General features: G+C 40.3%; 1 protein-coding gene across 1 annotated transcript in view; it reads left to right on the top strand.

The window, feature by feature from the left end:
- Positions 1-19,104, top strand: part of ASPG (asparaginase) — a 47,863-nt gene that overhangs the window by 10,607 nt on the left and 18,152 nt on the right. Inside the window, exons 4-9 of the mRNA XM_065636512.1 lie at positions 1,559-1,684; positions 3,154-3,237; positions 4,319-4,445; positions 11,066-11,178; positions 12,639-12,824; positions 15,769-15,882. Coding sequence (XP_065492584.1) covers positions 1,559-1,684; positions 3,154-3,237; positions 4,319-4,445; positions 11,066-11,178; positions 12,639-12,824; positions 15,769-15,882 — 750 coding nt within the window. The remainder of the gene's footprint in view (positions 1-1,558; positions 1,685-3,153; positions 3,238-4,318; positions 4,446-11,065; positions 11,179-12,638; positions 12,825-15,768; positions 15,883-19,104) is intronic.

The raw sequence follows: 19,104 nt of genomic DNA, 5'->3' as shown, positions 1-19,104 counted from the left end.
ATCCAAGTGGAAAGTGCTGAGAAGGGAAAAAAAAAAAGCCCTTTAACTGTCTGGCTTATGTATAGACACTGCCACTTTGTGTTCATCTTGGACACGTACTTGGCACAGCTGTAATGTCCTGATGACTTTCCAGACTGAAACATTCTAAGATGTTTCCATAGGAAATCTCCTTAATTGCCAGCCTGATCTTTTATGTTATGAAGCTTAAACCAAGCTATGTTATTTCGCATCTAATAAGGTTCATAAGGCTGAAAATATTCATAAGTGTACTGATTGAGTTAGAGAGGACAAGTGGCTATTTCTGTGATCTTTGTCCTTCTGGAAACTTACTTATTACTGCATTGGTGAATAACTACAGTATGCTTTTTGCATCACACTGTAGTGTGGCCTACAGAAAGATCTTGCAACACTGGCTGTTGTTCTGCTGGCTAACTTGTTAGAAATCAGCAGAAATCCCCTGAAACTTCCAGTAGGTAATGACATGTAGGCACAAGTATCAGTGAAGAAGTAGCAAAAGCAAAAGTAGAAATCGACAGGTAAGTTTGGAGGTGACCTTATTATCAGGAGATGCCAAACGTGTGTGCCTACTGTAGCATAAGAAGTGTAATTAAAATTAAATCTTGTTTAATTCTATGGTAAACTCTCCTTTTTTTTTCCCCCATGCTGGCACTTCATACATCTGCTTAGACTTGTATGTAATCCTTTCCATGTTACCAAATTACATCAGAGACATCAGCCTCTCTCACTGCAGTGTTTATTATGTTCATGGCTCTTAAAATAGAGGAACCAACACCTTTTTCCTCCAAAAGCTAGCACATTGCTTTATTCCAACAGGATGAGCTGTGCGATTCATGGCTTTGCATTTTAAAAAGTCTTGTGTGGAATGGTTTGTAGATTAAAGTTATAAAATTCCTTTTTTCATCTGTATGTGCCTGATTGAGAGTCTAAGGCACTTCTCAAAAACCGGCAGGTGTACGTATGTTAACGAACATGAAGCAGCCTCTTCACCTCTTTCTGTTGCAGGAGTCACTCACTGCTACAGAAAGGATGGCTTTTCAGCAGAAGAGGGCACTCTGACACTGGCAGTTTGCCTGTCTGCTGCCTGGATTAAATGGACTGGTTTTTTTCTATACCTTATGATAGCCTTGGTTTGCCTAATCTGTTCCTGTAAATGATGTAATCCCCAAAGTAAAAGCGGCGACAAGAAATCAGACTATACGACTAATTTGCATATGTTAACATTCCTGTTTAAAGCCATTGCTAAGCTTTTCTTAATTAGCAGTCTTTTGGTTTTAAAATGCTGCATTAATATGGATACATAGAAGAATCTCTTTGACTGTTCCATAATTAGAATTACTTGGTTCTAGTTCTTAGTGTCCTGTTAACCCTTAATTGTATTTAAACTGAAAACAGGATAACTTCAGGAGGAATTATGTGTGTAGTACCCTTTAAAGTGTTATGTTGTTGCTTACATCAGCGAAAGTAAGGCAATATATACCCCCCTTGCTGATGCCAATGCATTGCTCTAACCATGTGAAAACTGTCTCTCCATCTCCAGGAGCACTATGAAAAGTACGATGGTTTTGTGATCCTTCACGGCACTGACACCATGGCCTACACGGCTTCAGCCTTGTCCTTCATGTGTGAGAACCTGGGTAAAACCATTGTTCTGACAGGATCTCAGGTAATGGGCTTAATTTGAAGTCAGAAGCCTCGTTTTTGGTTTTTATATGCAAAACTAGGTAGTGTCCTGATGATCTCTGTATGGTTTAGTAGTGCAGGGTGGGCCTCTGGCCAGGGTGAATGGTCACAGTGCTGATAGAAATTAGTGAGAATTGACGGGCTCACCAGCTGAGGATCTGCCCCATAATTTTATCATTAATGACTTTACAACTCTGTACAAAATCAGACTAGCAGTTCGTTATGGCTGGGGCCAGATGCCTCAGAGAAAGATGTAAGAGCCTGTCATTGGCCATTGTGTATTAATCGGTTTATAAGAGAAGCATCTTTCCAACCTCAGGTGGCTGCTGGTTGTAAGCTGGCTTTTTTTTCTTTTAAAGCCCTGAAGCTTATTACTTTTTACTTCCTCAGTTGTTATCCTGTCTTATGTTACTCATTGTTGCATTCTTTATCATTTTTTAAATAATCTCTAAGCATTAGATGCATTTTTTGATCATTTTTGTTCCATAAAGCATCTAACATGGTCTGTTCCTTTTCCTCTAAAGACTACATTTATTAATTGTCATTCTCTTAGCTAGAGATCAGCCCTTTGCATATTCTCTGAGGGGGAAGGGGTTGTCTTACTAGAATAGCTTGCTTGAGCGTAAAATACAGCTCTAATCACAAAAGAGAGATGAAACGTGGTACTGTAAAATCCCCCTCCCCCATCTCCTAACTTCCCTTTCACATGTGGTCTATTTGAAGTCAAAATACGAAAGTCTAGGAAGGAGCAGGTTCCCACTTACTGTCTTGACGCAGAACAGTCTAGTTCTGATGCATCATATTCAAGGTTTTACTTTCTTTTTGGCTTTATTGCTTGGAGATCTGCCTGATATATGACCTAGCAATGCAGCATGTGATTATTTTTTTTTTTTCATTGCTGAAAGGAGCTCTGACTATCTGTTAATCAAGAGGCAATCTGAAAAGGCATGGAAGTCATCACTCAGCACACCAAATTTCTGGTTTTAATCTTGTCCTTTTCTGTCGGTAATAACCTGCTGGCTGAGTTTTTTCTGTACTATGAGAAAAGATGGTGCAAGAGAGCTGTTGTGAAGCCCATAGCAGCAGTTCTGTATGATCTGGGACTTCTGCTTTTCCTCTTTACAATCACTTCTCCCATGCTCAGTCACTTTAACTATGTCTGCTTTCTGTTTTTTATATTTTTCCTGAATCAGTCTTTTAATCTGCTTAATCACACTAGAATAATCTCTATATTAGCTTTTGAGCGCTGTTATAAAAGTCTGTTAAGCACAGAGGGAAACCCTGCCATCTGCTGCAGTCCAAAATAGTTTAGATGAAGAAGGAAACTTTATTTGTCATACATCATAGTTACATAAATTATTCATGTATTTGTATTGCATAAGTTGGACTCTCTTTTCTGCTGTGTAGGCTTTAATTAAGGGAGAGGGTGTAATTTAAGTCTCTGCTCTTCAGGTGCCCATATACGAGCTGCAGAATGATGGTCGAGCCAACCTTCTGGGGGCACTGCTCTTTGCTGGGCAGTTTGTGATTCCTGAGGTCTGTTCACCTGTGAAAACCATCTCAGAAACTGCTTTTCTCCCTCTAGCCAGGACATGTATTATACTTACATACTCAAAATATCCGGTAGGCGGTGAGGAATTGCACTTACACAGGAAGATAAATGGATTCCGCTGAGGTAACAAAGCACTTCCATGGCAAAGCACGTGCTATTTTCTCAGGAGTCATATCTCATTTTTCCCATATACAATCTATAAAGACTATCAAGTCTGAAATGTAGCTTGCAGCAGACTTGAAGTTAGAGGTTCCCTTGCAAATAAATGAGATCTGAAACGCTTGTAAGTCAATTTTTTAACTGAAAGTTACTTTGAAGTTCTAAAGTTGTCCTAAAACTGGTACGAGTGTCTTCTAGCTCTAGTTCCTGAAGACTGAAGCGTGAAGCATGATATCCCTAATGTAATGAAAGTACCTCCATGGTCTCAGCACCCTGCCTTTAAAGGTGTTGGTGCTGTGCAGCCCAAAAATCAAAGAGAAAACTGGTCCGGTTACACCCCATTTCACTTCTGCCTTGCTCCCAAAGCCAGTTCTTGTAACACAACAGCGGTAGCTGACTGGCCAAGGTCTTCATAACTAATAACAACTTTGAGGTATCTCTTTTCCTTTAAATTCCAGTGGGCGGACTTTAAGGGACTTGACAAGAAACCTAATTATTTATTTGTGGTAACTCTTTTGAAAGTTGTCCTTGTTTTCACTAGGCTTTTTCTAAGGTTTTGGTCTCTGAATTTAGATATAACTGATGAACTTATTAAAAAGTCCACACTGTTCCTTTCCTGTGTTTCTGAAGTGGACTCAGGCAAATTTGCTGTCTCCTAGCCCATGCCTCATGAGAGGATTACGAAACTAGTTAGCTCTTAACTTGTTTTGTTCTTAGATTCTTAAACCAATGTGTGACAGATGTGCCAACTCTTTTTGAAAGGGTAAGAGTTGTAAACATCTACTAGCCTCTGAGTTGCTTTAAAGAGTTAGAAAACACTTTATAAAGGACAGACTACAGTATTTATCTACTGAATCTTTTAATTACTGGCTTATTCATAGACCTGTTTCTTTACTTGTCTTGCAGGTGTGCCTGTATTTTTATAATAAACTGTACAGGGGAAATAGGGTGACTAAGGTGGATGCTGGGAGTTTCAATGCCTTTTCCTCACCTAACCTGCCTCCACTTGCAAATGCTGAGGTTGATATTACAAGTAAGCAACATCATCTCTTAAGCCTTGTAATTTATGCCACATGCAATAGAACTCTAGCTGAAAATAATCTGTGCCTATGTAGTTGAAATGCTGTTTTTAAACTGAAATACCTTTGAAAGCCCTGTAGCTTGACTCCACTTTATCTGCTTTGAAACTGTTGAAATATTAGTAAGACTGAGAATTTGTGACTCAACTGCATTTATGTATTGAATATAGATGTGAGCTATACTGACTTTGACTAAAGATCCAGAGTAATGAGAGGGAATGTTGCTCCTGTGTCATGAGAATGCTTGCTCTGCAGATAAAAATGAGGGAGTGAGGACTGAAAGAACAAAGAGTTTAATCTCATTAATGACCATGCTGGGCTCCAAAATCGGGCAGAAGAGACATTGCAGAGTTCTTGCACCTTCAACAGATTCTCTGTTTGATGCATGTCACTGTGTGAGATGTTTTACTGGATATTTAGGACCTGTCTAAACTGCAATCACACTGAAAACAGCAGACCTAGAATATGCTCTGTGTGAATTTTTTTTTTTCTTTCCCAAGCTTACTCAGAATCCCTGTAATTTCTGTGTGTCTGTTTTTTTAAGGAGAGGAAAAACTACATGAAGATTTCGGTACCTATTTGCAAAGTCATTAACACACTGATGTCTGTTCTTGGATAAATGGCACCATTTCTTTGGAGAGGGAAGAAGAGAGACACATGTGAAGTCTAGCCAAATGAGGAGTTGCCAAAAAAACATACTAAAGGACAGTTTAAAAAAATATAACATAATATGTGAGCTGCTTTTGGATAGGTTAGGTATACTAAGAATGAATAGGACTTGGTGACAACTTCCATTATTTCCAAAAACAGGAAAGGGTTCCCGAATTCTTTTTCCAGGTGCCGTTAGTGGCAGTAGGAGTTCTAGCCCTGTGCCATGCAGTGTGCTGTTCTGAATGGTTTCTACTGCTAGAGAGAGAGACATTCTGCAGTTTGGAAAAACAAACTTATCCCTTCCACCTGATGAGTGGGAGTTACTTAACAAAGTTTCAGGATCAAAGTGCTGTGTTTGTATCAGCCGGATATGGAGTGAGGAAACCTGTGACATACTGCAGTGGTCTGTAGGACATCCCTCAGGTAGGGAGTCTGCCACTGTTGTATTACTGTGCTGTGTCAAATACAGTGTTTCTGAAATCAACAGAAATGCTGTCTGTTGATGTTGCAGTAAGTTGGGGAGAATCTACTTTCTTGGGTTTTTTATGAACTGCATCAAGTAGTGTATAAATAAATTCCGTTTACTGACTGATCAATAATGAAATCAAGCTGCAAATTGCATGCTATTTCTCTCTTGGATTTGAACAAACTGTTTTGTGATTCCTTGTCTATAGTAGAAAAATGAGAAAGTTATTAAGTACTTCCCTTAGCCCATATTGGGTCCCATTATCCTTTCAGCAGAATGCCCCATTGAGATCAGTGAAGATTTCAGATTTAAAAACTGATGGTGTGACAGGCTCTATTTTTACTTGTTTCAGTTGATTACCCAGTTAGGGTAGCATCATTTATCCAAAATGACACTGTCAGTATTGAAGGATTGGTTCATTTTGAAAAAAACATAGTTTATAGTATGGGCAATCTAGTAGTGCTGCTTTATTTTGTTCAAAGTAATTGTTTGAAACATCGCTGTCTCCCTTGAGTTTGCTTGTACAATCCTCATTTGAAGCTTTCGCGGAGACAAGAAACCACTTGGGCTTTTAAAAACAAACCAAACAAATCTAGCGCCTTTTTTTTTTTTTTTTTTCCAAATGACTTTGTATAACACGTCTTAATCTCCTTGTAGACAGGGCTGACTCTTGCTGCTTCTGCATTATGGAGAGCAGCCTGAGGATGGCAGGAGGAGCAGGCCACGTGCAGAAACTCTTCCTCAGGATTCCTGGTTCTAACAAACCTGGGAATGAAAATTCCAGAGAAGCAGAGAGGAAGAGGTCACAGGATGGAGGGAATGGGGAGTCTAATGGGATCGTGGGTTGGTACACAGGAATGAGGAGAGGACATGCTGTTCAAGGCCAGGCATGCCATATAAAAGCAACTATTTACTTCAGAGCCAGAGAAGAGAAGCTCAGTCTTCTTCCCTTCCCTGAACTAGCTGAAGCTCTCTTCTTCATTTCTGATATCCATTTTTTACCCTGTTCCCCTTTCAGATGAGGCTCCCAGTGGATTTCTGACCTCTGTGTTCTCAGCCAGATCTTTGACTGTCTTAGCAATACCTAAGAGTCCCATTATCCAGTTTTAGATGAGCAAGTGTGTGACCTTCCTCAAGGCTTTCAATTCAGCACAAGAAACTCCTGTAAGAAGTGAAAAATTCTAGCCCACTCCTGAAATGAGTAAGAAACTCAGTGCCGATGGGAAATACTTCTGCAGCAGAATCAGAAACCTCTGTATGAAATGGACAATATAGAAATAACCAAAAATATTTCTAAAATCTTAAAGCTGATCAAATAAAAGACCGTGCCTTATTTCTCCCATATTTTGAAAACAGGAGAGTCAAGGAGGGCTATTTCATTTGAAGTGTGTAAAGAGTCTCCATATATTTCATAACTGTTATCCTCCTCCGTTCTTGATTGTCCTAATGAAGCAAATAGGAAACTTGCTTTCTTACCACGGCTGGACTTTCTTCATCACACCCATGTAACGTCTGGGAGTGGTGCACACGGACAGGACCGCATGATAAGAAACACGTGTAGGGAACGAGCAGAGCCCGTGTGACTGTGCATGCAGATCTGGTGCAGCAGCAGGTTAGAAGGCCCTTTTGGGTTCATCTACTAGCCAGTCTCATCAGAGAGAAGCTGTTTGTCTCTGGCCAAGCCTGCGTCTTGGTTGGCAGTTGTGGTTATTTATAGTAAAAAGCCCCAGTCATTTATGTATTAAGGCAAATGCCAACTCTCTTCGCCGAAGTGCTTTTTGTCCCCTCCCCACCTTGTAAGTAGACATGTTGATTCTTGCAAGGACACCAAGCAATTTAAATATTCATTTCCAAAGGTGTGCGTCGATTGTTTTATAACAAACTGCCAAAAAAAGGGGTCTGTGTTTGTTTGCATCCTTCAGGCGTTTGCACCCATAGGTTGCCCTGTGCTCCCCACCCCTTGGCTGCCACCGTGAATTGTAATGAACGCCGGGACAGCGTATATATAATGGTCGCCCTGCCGAGAGAGGTGAGGGGAGAGTGTTGCTGTTTGTCTGGAGCTCTGCAGTCATGAAAAGCTGTATTTCTTGTTTGATTTCATAACTCGGAGTTCAGTCACCACTCCTAAGGGAGGTGTTGCTCTTAGCTGCTGCTCTCCCATTATAAATTGAAACCTGCATTGTGGCATAGGTGCTGTTTAAAAAAAGCGCTTTTTGCTGCTTTCTAGACTGTGTAGAGATGCTTCTCTTTTTAATTTTATTTTTAAGTCAGGTTGATTGTTTTTCCGCACTAACCCTGTCACCACAGTTCTGTATGTGCGTATATACGTGAACAGAGCTGAACAAGATAAGGATGATTTTGAGCTGTAATTTTAAAAACTGTAGTGTTTGGTAGGGAGGAGGAGATTTGAAATAGCAGAGTATCGTTTGTGGTGGTTTTGCTTGGAAGAATAAACAAAAGGCCTTAGTATGTTGAATGCACTCTCCTTGAATAATGCTGTCTTTTCTATCTCAAGCCATTTTGGATACAGTATATAAATAGCTGTTACCTCTATATTTTATGCACATTGCTTTTAAATCTTTCTGCTGTGCAAGACTGGCAGCTAGCTTACATTTGTTCCTCAGCTTCGTATCTATATTTACATAATGCAGTACACCATATCAGTTAAACTCTTTACAAGCACAGGCCATCCAAGTTAGAACAGGTTACTGTTTTCTGTATTGTGCCAAAACTGAATATCCCTAATTAGTCACTCTTATCCACAGGATAAAAAACTGTTATGAACACCGGTATACACAGCTTTCTGTACTTCACCTACTTGTATATGAGTTTCTTAGGTCAGAACAGTTAATAATTTCTAAGATTTTTTTAGTATTTTTAAATTATTATCTAACAAAAGATTGCAGTGCGGTATGACTATAGCTGGTTTATTCAGTACGATGAAGATGCTTGAACTTTGCTATGCGACATAAATATTCTTCCCTTTTGTGGATGTAATCTTTGAGATGGAGGATGCACAGGGTGTGTTCTAAATTTTTTTTTCCCCTGTGTGGCGCTCTGCCTCACTTGCAACAGTTCTGAATAAATCCGAGGTGAAGTCGGGCTTTTATGTATATTTGTTTGTCTTTGGCTCTTGCATCACACTTGCCTTCTGTTCAGCATTTTAGACTTGTTTGTCTGATGGAAAACTGACACCTGTGGAGTCTGTAGTACTGAGCTTGTTATGTAGGCTGAGGAGGTTCATGACCAAGAGAATGTTAACTCCGGGACAATCTTTAGGGGTTTTTTGGTTTGTTTTTGTTTAATATAATTTGGAATTACATCACTGTAGTATGTCTGCATGCATTACATTTATCTTGAAGATGATATGTTGTTTGGTAGAGTGTACTCCAAGAGTACAGGTATAGGCCTGGTATAGGTCTGACTTCTGAACCTATCCTCTGATCTCTCTCCTTGGTCTTCTACTTTTGGCAATATCTTAGAGATCCATGCCAAGACAGGTTTCCTCAGTTCATCCTTCAAGTTTGTTACAGGCATTAGGGATGCTAATAGTTGCCAAACTTAGTAGTATGCATCTGTGAAGTTTTGGCAGGGACTTCTGGCTTATGGAGGACAAAGGGAAGAAAGCTCAGTTACAGCTTTATTGCCATCCCTTCATATAGAGGAGGCTGCTATTAGAGAATTAATCTGCGTGACAGAAGGTTGAAAGGATTGGATTTATTGTAAACACTGTTGCTTCTTACAGCGCGGTGCTCATGAGTGACCATGGTTAGCCAGGCCCATGAACCTCAAGCACAACAAAACGCGTGGCTTTCTGCGCTCACCCCTGTACCTCCCACAGGTCTCTAACTTGCTCTGGAGGCCTTTGAGAGCTACTTGGCTAAATACTAAGTCCAGCCAGGTGGTTTCAGAACTGTGCTGGCCAGCTTAGCACAAAGAAAGAAACTGTAGAAACGGTCTGTATTTCTGTTCTCCCGTAGCATTAGGAATCCACCTGCTGTGGTGTGGCTGGTTGGACAAACGTGACACCAAGCCAACTGCTTGTGGCCAGTTTAACAACTTACGGTATTTTTTTAGAAAGAACATACAGAGGCTCTAGTTACTGACAGGGCACCATGACTGGAAGGGAAAGTTCATAAAGTCTTATAGGTGACTGCTGGTTTTGGTCCTGATTTAATGGCTTGTGTAGTTTTTAGTATCTCTGGTAATGGGGCAATAGAGTGGAGGCTTTTAAACGTACTCCAAACTTTCTTGTAAATGGCTGTCTGCTGATTGCAAGAGATTGCAACAGTAATTGGTATGAGTAACTCTCCGCATGGCTGAAAGCAAATCAGTATTATGTATGCAGTTCTTTTATCTATCTTGCTGCTTGGGGGTTTCTCCAAAATCTAAAAAGCTTAAATCACGATGGGGAAATGGGTAGCTGTACAGCATGGTCTGTTTTCGTTGAAGCATGATGCTTTAAGCTGTTGGCTGCAGTTTGTTAAACCTCTTCACTGCCTTGCAGGAGCTGTCAGTGCTACCAGTGCTGTGCTCCTACACTGAAATAGTAAAATTTTGAAATCAATAATGCATGACTTGGCTTCTAATAATGCAACACAAACAAACTATTAGTTAAGCAGCTGGCTTCTGGCTCTAAATGTATAATCAGAGTTAATTGAATCCTTGCTATTTTATTTAATCGTTAGTAACTACCTAATAAACTCTGGAGGTGATTAGTGGCAACAGTAACTGCATTTGTCATCTCTTACGTCTGGGAAGATGAAGGTCTGTTTTTCTAAATATGAATCCAGGCTGGTTATGAGGCCAACAATGAAGTTCAGGTCAGTGCGTGACAGGTAAATATCTCACCTGCGCTAGAGCTGCACGCCGCTCTGCTGGCTGAGGCTCTCTGGGCACCATGGGCTGGGGCAGATGGCACTAACAGGACACGTTCAACATCATGAGCTCATCAGGTCTCGTACTCAGGTGCTTTTCACAGCTCTCAGACTTCTCTTTTGAAGAGGTTGTGTTAGAACTGTGCAGCTTTGTGTCTGATGGATCATCCTGTTCACTAATGGACGTTGAACTAAAATATCCATTTTGCTATTAAATTGAAGTATACATGTTAAATATCTCCTTGAAGAGCACTACCTTAGAAATATTGATGAGTAATACTGATTTCTCTCCGAGTCTAGACTATTTGGGAATTAAAGCTAAAATATGACACAATTGAGCCTGACCTGGATGTGGCCTTTAAGACATATTTTGTGGTACCTAATAAATATGGTGTGTTAGATCAGCTGCTATGGCTGCTGTCTTAAATGGGCCTTTATTTCCTCTTTTCAAAAATACATTGTCTTTCATGAATCCCTGCGTAAGAAACAGTTTTAAAGATTATGTAAAGTATGAAGTGCTACAAGCATACTTAATATTATGTCTTAATATTACATTTAAAAGGTTATTTCTCCTTAACAGTAAACTGGGAAACAGTGTGGAGACCCAATACCAAAAAGAAATTTCGAGTTCACACCAATATGAACAGGAATGTTGGGCTTCTGCGAATCTTCCCAGGAATCACTGCTGCTGCTGTAAGTGTCAGCACTTCATTTGGAAGTGGGTGAAGCGATGCTCAAATACTTGATTAGTTAGCTGAAATAGGGAAGCTGCATTGTTGTAGCAGTGGTTGGGGTTTGGAGGGAAGGAAAAAGATCTGTCTTCCGATAAGTATTTTTTTTTTAATATGAGAGCATTCAAAGACTACTTTCATATGCCATAAAGTATTGATAAAAGCTTTTCAAATATCTTTTGTCTAAACCACTTGGGCTCTGAAACTTAAAATTAATTTCTTATCAGGGCTCATAAATAGGTCAAGTGTGCTTTTCTAGACAGGCGCAGGCTACAGTGACCATGGAAATGCTCTCTTGCTCCATATTGAGGCATATTAATAGGTATCTTGTCAAAGAATACACAATATGGTGAGTGGAGGGGAGTGTGACTATTCCTACAGCTCATGCTTCTTTTTTAAGGTTCATGTTATCTTACACTGATGGTTAACGTGAGCCTCAGCATTCATACAGAGCTGAAAATGAGAAGTGGGATTTTTTTGCTGTTAAAAATTATTTTGCAGAGCTGTGGTTTTAGGTAGATTTGTCTTTAAATTTTTGTCTAATACTCATTCCATAAAATTGACAGGTCTTTTGTGCCTGTTGCCATCTTAAATTGAATCCAGTAGTTTAAGCAGCACTCCTCAATTATATTACCATTCTTTTTAGCTGAATATGAACAGATGGAAAGGCAGAGGGGTGGTATATTTGCAATAAAAGTCCAACTGCATAGTTAGTCTCATGGGGGCTTACAGTGTATTGCATTTAGCATATGTGATCAGCAAGGAAACGTCTAGGTTGTTTAAAATACATCCTTTTAGGAAGAGGACTCTGCTAGGCATCCTTTTTCAGTGAGCCACAATAGCTACCTCATTAACAACTGTCTCAGAATGAATTAGTGCCTCCTTTTTTTTCCTGCCTTGAGTTAAATCAATTGAGTTTTGAGTGACAAAAAACCTCCAGGCTTCATTAGAATGTTCTGTCCTGAAAGGTGAGTCACTCTCTCTTTTAGTTAGGCAGGCATTTGTTAACAAAACTCTTTGCTAAAGTAACAAATCTGGGCAGCGTTGGGGATTCTAATCTCAATTAATAATCTAAAATTTATTTCATAAGTGTAAATCTACCCTTTTGTTCCGCCGTGGTGCAACAGTATAGCCTGTTAATGGCACTTGAACAATAGCATCCTTTTTCACACTGACGTCATGACTGTAGCAAATAGCTTATTTAAAAATCTGTCCCTCTAGGAATTTTAAAGGAAGCTAAAGAGTGAAATTCTCAATTTTTTTAAAGCTTTCTCTACAGTCCCAGTTATTGCAAATAGGTAGCACAGAAGGACATGAGAATAAGGAATAGACCATTTTTAAAAACTCTGTGCCACACATGAAAATCTTAATGTGACTTAAAACACATCTTTTGTCTCTCTTCCCTGTCTTGTTTTTAACCAGGTAAAAGCATTTCTTCAGCCTCCAATTGAGGGGATCGTACTTGAAACTTATGGAAGTGGCAATGCCCCAAACAACAGAGAAGACTTGCTGGAAGAACTGAAGAAAGCAACTGAACGAAAAGTGGTGATTCTGAACTGTACGCAGTGCTTACGGGGGTCCGTTAAAACGGTCTACGCAACAGGGCAGGTACGGGCTGTGCAGACTCTACTGCTGTGTAAAAAGAAACATCCCAGTGATACAACTTGATTGTATGCATCTAGTAGTCCCAGTGTATAAAACTAGATTCATAAAACTCTAAAAATATTGCTTATAAAATAACTATTTCTGAAAAATCTTAAGCTGGAAGCATTTAAATATGTCTCTGCGAACAAGATCCTGTTTTCTTCTGGTCTGGATGGTTGAAAGAGTCAGCTCAAAGCCCAAATTAGTGATTGCTTGCTCTCGTTGTGTGCAGCACTCCTGGATACCTTGCATTAGGTTGCTAGTATCTCTCCCAGGGGGATTCCACTGAGCTAAAGCTAGCTTAGGGGTTGGGTGATCAAACAAAGTAGTACTTGATAGGCCAGCAGTTACTTGGCTACAGTGTAAGAACATCAAGGAAGCCTGCAAATCCAAGCAATATTCCAAATCCCAGTTTTTTATTTGACTGGCAGTACAACTGAATTCAGTGAGAGGTTGGAGAACAGTATGTAAGGAAGCATCTCTCTCACAGAATGAAAATCACTTGTGTTTAACCCACGTAGGCTAGCTTAAAGCAGACTTTGTGTAGATACTGTTAATATTCAGGGCATTTTATAGTGAGTTTCTTAATTGTGTATTAAGACATGACATCGCTGGGACTAATAAGAGCTCAAAGCCATCTAAGAGTATGTGTTGCACGTGGTAGTGTGAAGGAAGCTGGTTTAACTGGCCTTTATAGCAAGACTAGCCATTAAATAGCCAAGAAGTACTGCCAGAGGGTGACTCATCCCCTTGTTTTAGACACCTGGTTTTGCTGGGAGCAACCACCCATCTGGCAGAGCCAGCCTCTTCCATGACTGTAAGACAAACCTAGATACTCTAGTCTGGTGCTAAAACCTGCCTCTTTTAACTCGGCTTTAGATTATATTTTCTTCAAGAGCGTATAGTCTGTTTTGAGGAGAAAGGAGATTGTAAGAGTTTCTTTCCACCACTTCAGTATCCCAACTTGGTATTTTCTGATATGGGCAGTCATTTGGGTGTTGGTAAAACTTTTGCATAACTTAATGGAGGCCTTTTGAGAAGTATTAACTTTTGCAAAGATCCTGTGCTCTGAGGCAAATATGACAGGAACGCATGGATTATATAAAACAGTTCACACAAAAGGAACAAAGCGGTTAAGTCAATAAAAGGCACCAAACATATTTGAAAAACATGGAAATGAAGCCTAGCTTTTATGTGATCTTCTGCTTGAAGTGAACTGCTAAAATGCGTGGCAGGATGTTAAAAAAACTTTTTCTATGCTCTGGTTAAAAGATTCTCCAAGTAGACACCTCTAAAATGGCTTTTTGCACTCTGATCCAGACTGTTGATATGCTAAATTGAAAGATTCTGCTCAGGTCTTACTGAACCACTGTAAGGCTGTGTGGAAATGTATTCATTTCTGGCTTCCACTTTTTACATGGAGCATGTATTTGTTCCTCAGCATCCATTGATGGAGGCTGCCCTGTTCTCTTGGCATCTCTTGAGAACACTGGCAGAGCCAAGTCCTACAAAATCACTGCCTGCTTATTCTTTCATGGCCTTCTCCTTTTCATAAGGAACCGCTCAATGGAGGAGGTATCATGAGTGAAAGCTGGAAAGTTGCTGTAATGTCAGCTTTACTCTTAATTTTCCTTTAAAGTCTTTCACAGATCTTTGCATATGGCTTGGCCATTTTTTACTCATTCAAGCTAGCCAGGTGGGTCAGCTGAGTCCCTGGTTTCCCTTGAAGTGTTGGTTTTAATTAACGGAATGTCTGGCCTCTGATCCATCTTCACAGTAGAAACTTAGAACTGGAGGGACATTAGGTATAGGAAGAAGCTGGGAAATCCCTTCCTCCTCCTTTTTCTCAAACCTGCTGAAAAAGCCCTAGCTGTTCTTTGGCTAGCTCTGCAGCACAGAAAGTATTTCTCGCCTTCTCTGCATGTGTTTCCCCATGGGACTTTAAAAAGTGTTAGTTTGGGGCTCTTGGAGGTGGTTAATGAGCTGATTAAGGCTCTGTATCTTGCTACAAATATTAGTTAAGCCACAACAAGTTTCAAAGCTTATATAGAAGGTAATTAAAAGTGAAATGCAGTGTAAAGAACCTACTGCAAGATGCTTAACTGTGAGGCATCACATTATGGCGAAGATGATGATCTGTGATTTAGAGAAGCCCAGCTGTTTGCCCAGGTACAATTTAGTGACAAGAGATCTGAAATCTCCTTTGTCTTTGCTGTCTTGCTTACTGTACACTTATGGGGCTTGCTAACCATAGCAAAGATCTTTCTGCTTTTTGTTTTGGTTCAGATAGTTTATTTTTTTCTTAATTACCAGAAAGAGAAGTTAAAAAGGTCATATTTTTCTGTTGTTCTTGTCAGAACTGTGTAAATTACGTATTTTAGTTGTAGGTTCTAAATCATACACTGCTAGTGCAGCCTGAAAGGATCTGAAAACACTCCCACTGTGAGCATGCTGTACTGCTGGAATTCATCCAAAGCAATGCCCCATAAAAGAATGGTAAATATGCCTGTGTGAGAACAGCCTACTTGGCAATGTTCAAAATGCCACTGGGTTCAAACAGAGTAACTGCAGCTTTTCAATAAAGGCAATCTGACAACTCTGCAGATAGCTGATAGGGACCTGTAACCTGTTCCTTTTAGCATAGTAAGTGACCGTGGCAAGCGTTTGGGTGAATTCTTCAATGTTATTGCATGAAAAGGAATTTAAAGTAAAAGTCATCTTTATTCAGTTTGCTTTGTATTTAACAACTAAAATTACAAAATTACAGTAGCAGTAGGAGGAGCAAGAGAGTGGAGGCATGGCTGCACACTGTATTCTGTGTAGCTACTCGTCATTCATATAAATTTTCTGTTCATGCAGGTATTTCTGAATGCTATGCTAATTGGAATCATTATTCCTTTTTATTCAGACTCTCGCTGATGTTGGAATAATTCCTGGAGGTGATATGACACCAGAGGCAGCCCTGACTAAACTGTCATACGCACTCAGCAAGAGTAAGCTTAGCTGGGAGGAGAAAAGGCAGGTAAATATTTCAGTGTGACCTTGAAAGGCTTTAACTTTCTCGTCTACTGTGCGAACTTCTGCTTAGCTGAATGCCTTGAGCTCCTCCCTTGCATTTAAAAGCGATTGGTTTCAGAGCCACAATGTGCACATCACATGTTTGGTTTTTTGTTGTTTTTTTTTTTTTTTTTCCTTAAGGAAAATGCTGTTAGGCAAATGAATGTATGTAGAGTGAAAAGAAGTCTCTGCGTAAATCATGTGAAAACCATGACCGAGCCATAAAAATGCTATCTTATAATGGTAGTAGTCTACCTTGGACATTTCTGTACTAAAAACCCATATGTGGAAACTCATATAGGAGACAGACTCCCAACCCTACTGAAGTCAGCAAAGATCTTGTCATTGATCTTGGTGTGGTAAAGATTTTATCCAAGACTCATTCACACAAAGCTAATTCTGAAAATAGATATTGCCTACAGCCTCTTCCTTTACAGCATTACTCATGACAGTGCTAGATTTTGTTTCTCTCAAAGGAGATACACTTTATAAATACATATTCTAAGAACCAACTGTAACTGATTTTAAAATCATAACCCCTCTAACAGTGTTCTTACTGTTCATTGGTGCTTAATCAAGGGGTTTTTTCCTCAAATTATGTAGCTATATATTATGCTCCATTTATACAAGGAACATATAGCTCTGAATTAGGGGAGCAGCAGTCTGCAGGAATGCATGTGTTTCTATGCTTGTATGCAGTGAAATAATAATCCTGACACTTTGGGAGATGGCATCATGATGAGTCACTCTCTAGACTTAAGCACTGCATGCACATGTGTATCTTACAATGCTGTTCTGCTTTTATTAAAACTGAAACAAATTTCATCATTATTTCATGCTCAATATCTTCCAACCAGTAGCAGCTCTTGAGACAAACATATTTGGATACCTAGGATCGCAAAAGGGGTGGCTTGAAAGTACCGCTTACTGTGCTTGGAAACGGTTTCAGACTCTGAACTTTCAGTTGTTTGTTAAAGCTCTGGAAAATGAGAGGAGGAGGAGGAGCTATGTGTTTTTTTCGGTGAGGATGGCAAGAACATACTCTGTCCAAGAACATGCTTAACAGGCGACATTATGCTGAGTGAAGAGTAGTGGTATTGCATGTGTTTGTGTATATACGTGTTAGAAACCCAGGCTTTTCACTGGTGCCCCTTGGGACACTGACTGACCCTGGAACATACATATTGAGCCTTTCAGTACTTAAAAGGAGCCTATAAGAAAGATGGGGACAGACTTTTTAGCAGGGCCTCTTGCAATAGGACAAGGGGTAACGGTTTTAAACTAAAAGAGGGGAGATTCAGGCTGGATATGAGGAAGAAATTTTTTACGAGGTGGTAAAACAGTGGCCCAGATTGTCCAGAGAGGTAGTGGATGCCCCATCCCTGGAGACACTCAGGGCCAGGCTGGACGGGGCTCTGAGCAACCTGATCTGGGTGAAGATGTCCCTGTTGGTTGCAGGGAGGTTGGACTGGATGAGCTTTGAAAGTCCCTTCCAACCCAAATGACTCTCTGATTCTACGATTCTATATACTAGCCTGTTTTGTTTTTTTTTTTTTTTAAAGCAGACTTTAGTCTTCTTGCACAAAGGATTATTTGGCCTGGGACAACAGAAACGTTCCCAGCTGGCTTCCTGCCTTAGGTGCGTGAGTTAAAACTTGATTTGAGATCCAGTTTGCTGAGGCGAGATAGCCGACTTACTCAGGTCAGGACTTGGTGATACAGCATTTTAGGTACCACTAGCACAGGTCCTCCTGCAGCTTCATGTATTGCCCTTTGGAATGTGCTACACAGTTTTTGTGTGGTGGTGCTAGCACCTCCTTTACAAGGTTTGAAAAACAAAGCAACTTTTGCAATTTCTTTGGGTTAAGCAGGATCGGTTTCCTCATTTGACTCACTGCGCGGACCCACAAACAATTGTGTTGGCACAACTAAGGGAGCAGCATGCTGCATTGCCTGGGCAGGAATGAGTGGTACAGACCAGGAGAAGAAGAAAGCCTGGAAATATGTTGTCTGTGGCAATATCTTCAGCTAAACATATCACCAAACAATAGTCTCCCAAGAGACGGAAGCTCTCCTGAAGCTGGCGTGGTTATTTTAGGATTCTCTTTCAACACGAGGCAGCAAGGAATGTGCCCCCAGACACATGCAAATGGCTGCAGAGCTGGTAGGGCCGAATAAGACACGTAGGGCTTTGCACTGGGTGCATTTAGCACAGGTGCCAATTGCTAAGGTTACCTGTGCAAAGCAATGATCTCAACCTGTCAGACTCTAAAAGTGCGCCAAAGCAGTTGGTATCCTTCGAGTTACCTGTATATGGGACTCTTCCAGCAGACAGCTACAGTGTCGGCGCTTGGAGTTTGGTTTTTTTTAATAAAGGGCATGCCTAGACATAAGTAAACCTGGGGCATTCCTCCTTCCAACATCACATCTGTTTCTTGCAAACTTTCACAATCCTGCTTTTTAAAATTCTAATTGAAATAACTACATGCTTTATAGCTGCATCAGCAACCTTTCGTGAACAAGTGCCAGTATGTAAAGTTGTCAGAATTGAGGAAACCGGTTGTTTTTTCTTAATGACTGGCTTCTCTTTCTGTTCTCCAGATTTCTCAGAACCTATCTTTTGGAGTACTTCTCGTTTTCTTTATTGCCGCGTTCAAGCACTTTCTACACATGAATTGGCTGACCTGGGTTTTTTTCCTGGTTGTGTTGGATGCACCCATCCTGCAAACTGTTACACACCTGCTTTAATATTGAATGACTAGTACTACTGGTGACCCTGTGCATTCAAAGCTGGCTCTGTGGCCAAATTTTAACAAAATCTGGGCTAGTGGAGCTGTTTGAAAATGCGTTCAAACACGTGACCGTCCATGGGCAGCCCTGGGCTTTGTTTTGAGGCCTACACACGCAGTCTGTGTAGGAGCACTGAGGTTTGGGAATGCTGGCAAAAGGCAGCATGTCAGAATATTCTGGTCTCCAGCCTCACTCTGCTAATTACTCACTATCTTTGTGTATTTAAGCAGGCTGCAGCTTACCCCACTAGGGAACTTTTGTCTGCATACTCTAAAAATCAGGGTGTTTTGTTATGTGCTTATTTTGGTTTCTTTGCTTTGTCCCTTTTTCTTCCCGCATTTGTCTTTTTAAACTTGCAATATTCATGGGACAGTAACTATTTCTTTATTCTTTTGTC

The sequence above is a fragment of the Caloenas nicobarica genome, chromosome 5, assembly GCF_036013445.1.
Source record: "Caloenas nicobarica isolate bCalNic1 chromosome 5, bCalNic1.hap1, whole genome shotgun sequence".
Lineage (NCBI taxonomy): Eukaryota > Metazoa > Chordata > Aves > Columbiformes > Columbidae > Caloenas > Caloenas nicobarica.
The sequence above is the reverse complement of the archived record's forward strand: the minus strand, read 5'-3'. Positions and strand labels throughout refer to the sequence as shown.